Here is a 7,296-nt window from a genome sequence, read left to right as displayed (position 1 = left end):
AAATGAATAGAAGCTATTCTCCAAATACCTCAGCCACTTTCTAAGAGGCAAATATGGGAATTTCTCGGAGCTGTGGGATACTGTAGACTATGAATTTTAAACTTTGCCGAAATAGCCCAACCCCTATATGAGGACATAAAGGGCCCTGGGGAGGGAATAAATTGGACAGAGCAGCAACAAAAGGCCTTTGAAAGCCTTAAATCCGCCCTCACCCAGGCCCCAGCATTAGCCCTTCTGGACTTAAATAAGCCATTTTCCCTCTTCATGGCAGAATGGAGGAGAATTGCCAAGGGAGTCCTCACCCAAGATTTAGGACCCTGGAAACGACCAGTAGCCTACTTATCTCATAAGTTAGATCCAGTAGCCTCTGGATGGCCTAACTGCTTAAGGGCAACTGTGGCCACCGCCCTCCTTGTTAAAGAGGCAAACAAATTAACCTTAGGGCAAGAGCTCGGAATAACCTCTCCCCATGGGGTTGAGACTCTATTAAATACTCCCCCTGGGAAATGGATCTCAGGCGCATGCCTGACTCATTACCAAGCCTTGCTGTTAGACCCAATGCGCATTAAATTTCATCCTGCAACCACTATAAACCCTGCCACATTGCTTCCTGACCCAGACCCAAAGATACCCATACATGACTGTCTGGAGGTACTGTCTACCTTCCAAGGGACCTGGCCAGATTTAAAAGACTCTCCTTGGGAAGGAGCAGAACTAACCTTGTTCACAGATGGGAGTAGCTACGTGATTGACGGGATCCGGTGTGCAGGAGCAGCGGTGGTCTCTACAGAGGCCATTACATGGTCACAAGCACTGGGACCAGGAACATCAGCACAAGAAGCAGAGCTCATTGCCCTCACGAAGGCATGACAGCTGAGCCAAGGGAAAACAGTGAACATCTGTACAGACAGCAGGTATGCCTTTGCCACGGCACACATACACGGGGCCTTATATATAGAGAGAGGGCTGTTAACAGCAGAAGGAAAACCCATAAAGAACGTACCAGAGATCCTGGCCTTATTAGAGGCTATCTGGCTCCCCACCAAAGTTGCCATCATCCATTGTAAGGCACACCAACGGGGGAACTCTCCCACAATACTAGGGAATAACTTTGCGGATCAAACCGCAAAAGCAGTCACCTTAAAACCAGTGGGGATCACAACCATAGCGCCTGCTTTACCGGAGCCCCAGCTGCCAGCCAAGCCAGCTTACTCAGAAACTGATCTAGAGGGGGCTGAGAAACGTGGGTTAATACCCGACCAGAACACTGGATGGATTAAATCTAAAGATGGGACACTTTGGTTACCAGAAAACTTGGGGGCCTGCCTAGTTTGGGACACTCATAAGGCAACCCACTTGGGCAAAACTAAATTATTCACTTTGTTGAGAAAAAATTTTAACTTCAATAATATGCAAAGAGCAATAGAAACTGTCTCTCAACATTGTCTCTCACGTGCACAAGTAAATGCCAAAAAGATTGCTAAGAATTGGCAAGGTAATCGACAAAAAGGAGAATATGCTGGAGAACATTGGGAAGTCGACTCCACTGAGGTCACGCCAGGAAGGTGTGGATACAAATATTTGCTTGTTTGTGTGGATACTTACTCGGGATGGGTAGAAGCTTTCCCAACCAGAACAGAGACAGCTCAGACAGTTGTCAAAAAATTCATATATGAAATCATACCCCGATTCGGCCTCCCCATAACAATCGGGTCAGATAATGGTCCAGCCTTCATAGCCAAAGTTTCCCAACAAACGGCACAGAGCCTGGGAATTACTTGGAAATTACACTGTGCTTACAGGCCTCAGAGCTCGGGACAGGTAGAAAGGATGAATAGAACTTTAAAAGAAATGTTGGCAAAACTCCACTTAGAGACTGGCGAAAACTGGGCAGACCTCCTTCCCTTCACTCTGTTAAGAATTAGGAATATCCCTTACAAGGAAAATTTTACGCCTTTTGAAATATTGTTTGGGCGACCACCATCCCTATTGCCCAAGCCCATAGCAAATGAATCCAATATTCAGAGATTACCCTCCCCCATACTGGGTGAACTCCAAACACTCCAACAGGTTTTCTCAGAAATCTGGAATAAGCTTGATGTTACTAATGACCCTTTTCCCAAGCAGGAATGGGAAGCCAAAGTGCCCATTCTCCAGCCTGGGGACCTAGTTTACGCCAAGCGACTAACTGCAGGAGCACTCCAGCCCCGGTGGTCCAGACCGTTCCAGGTGATCCTCAGCACCCCAACAGCAGAAAAGGTCACTGGAAAGGATGCCTGGATTCATTGGACCCACATAAAGCCTGCACTGCCCACCGAAGATGCTACAGGAGACCGATGGACCGTTCAATGAACAGACTCACCTTTCAAGATAAGACTTACAAAATGTTCTGGTTAACTGTTTTGAATATTTTGGTTCAAACCTTAAACCATGTCACTGCAAATCCCCATACTGTTTATAATTTTACCTGGGAAATAACCCAGGTGGGGGATTCATCTCACCTTGTCTTAAGTTCTTTTAGCACACCTGGTGTAAACCTAGCTACTGGGGCTTTTCCCAAGTCACTTGCTTTTAACCTAACTTATTTATTCCTTTCTGTACTGCTGCTCCAACTAAAATTATACTATCACTGGTATGCATGCCCAGGACCCATAAACCAGCCTCCAAATTGGCGATGTGGATATGAGGATAATTACTATTGTAAAACCTGGGATTGTACAGAGTCAGCAGGAGGGTGGCCTGATTGGAACCCCCCGAGGCGCAAAACTGCCCTCATTTCCATTACAAGGGACCTAGTTTACAGCAGACAAACTCCCCAGGCATCCAACAGAGTCAATATTGCCTTTACTCCTGTGGGAAGAGCCCACTCCTTAACTGATTGGAAAATGGGCCTAACTTGGGGTATCCAACTTTGTGGTTCCTTTGCCAACCCAGGAAAAATCATTAAAATTAGACTAAAAATAACATCCTTGACCAAACCTATGGCCATCGGCCCTAACCAATTGATAACCTCTCCGCTGATTCCACCAAGCCCATTCCCTAGAATCTCTGCTCCCTACACCCCCCAACATAGTTCTCCCAGCCAACAATTCTGGAACCAAATGGAAAGTATATATAATGTACTAAATACCACCAACACAAATGTTATCAGTCCCAGATGTTGGATATGCTTACTTACCTCGCCCCCTTATTATGAAGGAATAGCGGTGTCAGGAAATTATACCATTAAGACAAGCATTGATAACTGCTACTTACAACATCCAGGAATAGGAACCAGTTTAGAACTACTTACAGGAAATGGGACCTGTATAGGAAATTATTCCGCCCACTCCAGACCCTGCCAAACTGTTAATTCCCCCATCGTTTACTCAGGCTATTACATACCCACAAAGGGGACATGGTGGGCCCGTACAGCTGGAATAACCTCACGTATCCATGGACAAATGCTAAACAAGATGGGAGGATATTGTGTCCTGGTATTCCTATTTCCCAGAGCTTCTGTTTATGCTTCTGACCAATTTCTCCCCGAGCTTAGTTCGGACCCTTTACATAGGTCGAAAAGAGAGCCTATAACACTTCTCACCATCGCTTCCATTGTAGGCCGAGCTGGGTTGGGGACCAGAGTAGCAGCATTAAGCACTCAGAACTCTGCCTTAACAGGATTACAACAAACTATTGACCAGGATCTCCGAGAGCTCAAGAATTCCTTAACCCTCCTCCAAACATCTTTGTCTTCCCTTTCCGAGGTGGTCCTCCAAACCCGTAGGGGACTTGACCTCCTTTTTCTACAACAAGGGGGACTCTGTTTAACATTAAAGGAAGAATGCTGTGTATATACAGATCATACCCGAGTTGTTGAGGACGCCATGAAAAAATTAAGGGAACGTATTAAACAACGGGAACAAGACCGGGAACAATCCTCTAATTGGTTTGAATCCTGGTTTAACTTTTCCCCATGGCTAACAACCTTAATTTCCAGCCTTATGGGACCATTAATAATCCTCCTCTTGCTAGTAACCTTAGGACCATGCCTTTTCAACAAACTCCTTGACTTGATCCGGTCCCGCATACAAGAGGTCAAGTTACTGGTTCTCCGTTCCCAATATGACCAAATTCCACTGGAAGATTTGGAACACTTAAGCTGGGGACCAGATTTTAGCCCTTAAGCAAAGATTTGCTTTCCAGAAACTCCCTTAAAACCAGTGGGGAATGAAGTGATGCCCTCTTTCTAAGAGCAGGACCGACGCCACTAAAGATTGTGTAAAAGTTAGGCGGGAAAGTGGGGGTGGGACGGGAGGAGCTCCGCTAACTGCACAATTAGCTCATATACTGTCGGCTTGCTTGCATTGCCTAATACCTCTTGGCGCGGCAATCGGGTGACCGAGTTGCCGCGCTTGCAGCTTTAAAAACCAAGAACAAAGACGGTTCGGGGCTGCACCGTTGAATTGGCTAGTGCGGTCCCAGCTGCTGGAAATAAAAATCTTTTTCTCTTTTTTCTATATTGGTCTCCAAGGGTGTTTTTTCTCCCAATGCCTATAACACAATGAGCCAATTATTTACGCAGGTGAGAGATATTTCTAAAACCTAGGAAACATAGTTATTCAAAAACTTAAATTATATAAATGACTCACAGAAAAGTGATAAGATTGTATACTGCAGGTGATATTGCCAGGGAATGAGGAAAGAAAGAAGAGAGAGAGAGAGAGGAAGGAAGAAAATTTCTTAGTTAAAACATTCACCACTTCTATAATTTTTATACTGACAAACATTTCCTCTATATTGCAAATGAGTACATTTTTTCAATTCACCTGGAAATCAAGAAAAGACCCCCAAAACATTAGCAATTCAAACTTTTCAAATATACTGCTTCAGTTCAACCAAGAAACCAAATGCTGTTAAGAAATAGTCTATGCATCTGCCTCCAACAGAGTGGAAGGAAATCCAAATGAAAATGTAATGTGTCTTTCTTTATTAGAACATGATAGAACCAAAGACACCCTGGGGTTCAGTGGTCCTCTGTCCCTAGAGTCTCTTCCATGCCAAGCTCATTCTGCTTTCCTTTTATCAATTCCCTTGTATCAACTAATTCTTTGAGTTAATTGCACATGCAGTTTTAATCTGTAGGTAATTACAAACAATTAATAGTTAGGAGACAGAATTAGCAGTTCTTAGTTTGATTATCTATGTAATTAAAAGGGCTGGTAAACTAGAGCTGACAAATAGCATCTTAATCATTTGAATAATCAAGCCCCAGAAGCTTGCTTGGGTGGCTGAATTCCATTTGTTATATTAATTTAAATTTTAGAATAAATGACTGAAATGTCCATTTAAATCAATTCATATGTGTTAATTTATAGTACAAAATGAACAAGGTATATATTCTACAATTACTTAAATTACCTTCTTTTGTTTGTTCATAAGGAGGTTTTTTCACAAGGATTTAATAAAAATAAAGATGTGTAGGAGAGAAACAGTAACATCTTTTCCTTAACCGTTACAAGGTTCATATCTGACACCCCTATAGCACTGAATACTAAGAATCAGGATAGCCTTCAGGAGAGTTAGAAAAATATATGGGAACTTCATTCTGTTTATGAAATACTATTAATACAGTACAGTTGCATGACTGTTGCATAATATCTTTCTGAATTACCAAATAACTGAACAAACTTGGCAGATACTTTCAAGCTAGTAGTGAATAAAAAATGCTCAAAAAGTGTAATGGATTTTGGTTCAATATGGTTTGTTACTTTTGGCTGTGAGGCAACATCTTTAGAGCCCTGTCTAGAATACTATAATGATAAAGGAAAAAATGAAAATCTCAAGGTCACAAAAAATTAAGTCTAACCATTGACCACTTTGCAGATGAGAAGAAATTTTCCTTTAATTAGGATGATGGAAGTGAATTGAGGAAGCAATCAGTGACCTTGACCTAATAATATAATCCCTTTCACCCAATATGAAAGATGGTAGAAAGAGGTTTAATACCTCCCCACCTCAGCAGAGCTAAAATGTTCCAGATGGATGTCTACAGGTTACTGGGTACCAGACAGAAAACTGCACATTGATACCTGCTCATCAACTATAGATCTAGGGAAGATTAATCAACACACCTAAGTAAACATGGAGCGAGCTGAGAAAAAATCCACACATTCTCTCTACTTGCAATCACTCACTTTGTATAGATCTATTTCTCCTTATTTAGGGTAAAATAAACAAAGGCCTACATTAATTCAGGTAATGCTAGTTAACATTTATTTAATTCAGGGCCTACATTAATCATGGTAATGCTACTTAACATTTATCAAAGTCTTAGATTGCTTAACGCTTCACTCTGCACGACAACCCTATGAGGTGGATGCCGATGTTGTCCACATTTTACAGAGGAGAAAACATATTAAGTCACTTACCCAAGTCCAGACAGCACATAAGAGGCACATGAACTGAGGTCTATGTGAATTTGAAGACTACCAGACTACAGCACAAGAGAAAAAGTCCCTGTGGCATACTGAAAAACGGCCCCAAAGATACCCAAGTCCTAATCCCCCAAACCTGTAAATTTTAGCTCATATGACAAAAGAGACTTTGCAGATATGATTAAAATAAGAATCCTGAGATGGAAATATTATCACAAATTACCCTGGTGGGCCCTACATGTAATCACAAGTGTCCTTATTAGAGAGAGGTAGAAGGAGATTTGACTACAGAAGAGAATAAAGTGATGTGATAACAGAAGTGATAGACTGGAGTGATGTAAGGAAGGAGGTCACAAGCCAAGGAATGCAGGTGGCCTCCAGAAGTTAGAAAAAGCAAGGATATAGATTCTTCCCTAGAGTCTCAAGAAGGAACCAGTCCTTCAGACACCTTCACTTAGAACAATGAAATTGATTTCAGATTTCTGACCTCTAGAAATAGAAGAGAAAATATTTGGGCTGTTTTAATCCACCAAGTTTGTGGTCATTTGTTATAGCAGCCTTAGGAAACTAATACAGTCTGAAATTCTGAAAAGTGTTTGACATGCTCACTGTATTATATATACAAGCCAACTCTAAAATAAAAGCCAAAGCAATAAGGAAAAAATAAACGAAGACTTTATAAAATAATATTAATTTAAAGATAAACAAAAAAATGGAAACGAGCGTTTTTAAAAAGGCAAGAAATACAAAGAAACCAGAAAAGTAATGGTAGAATTAAAACACAGTTCAGAGTTAGTAGGGGTGTAAGTGACAGTGTCAAAGCACAACACTTCAGTCTGGAAGGAAATTTAAATGAGGCTCTTATTTAGGTTTACAAATC

The 7,296-nt window shown here is 41.7% G+C and overlaps 1 protein-coding gene across 1 annotated transcript in view; it reads left to right on the top strand.

The window, feature by feature from the left end:
* LOC103609326 overlaps positions 1–2,352 on the top strand; it is a 5,733-nt gene extending 3,381 nt beyond the window's left edge. Inside the window, 1 exon segment of the mRNA XM_008593658.1 lies at positions 11–2,352. Coding sequence (XP_008591880.1) covers positions 11–2,352 — 2,342 coding nt within the window.
* Positions 2,353–7,296: the final 4,944 nt, after the last annotated feature.

The sequence above is a fragment of the Galeopterus variegatus genome, unplaced genomic scaffold, assembly GCF_000696425.1.
Source record: "Galeopterus variegatus unplaced genomic scaffold, G_variegatus-3.0.2 Scaffold9481, whole genome shotgun sequence".
NCBI classification, from domain to species: Eukaryota; Metazoa; Chordata; class Mammalia; order Dermoptera; family Cynocephalidae; genus Galeopterus; species Galeopterus variegatus.
This window is presented reverse-complemented; position numbering and strand designations above follow the sequence as displayed.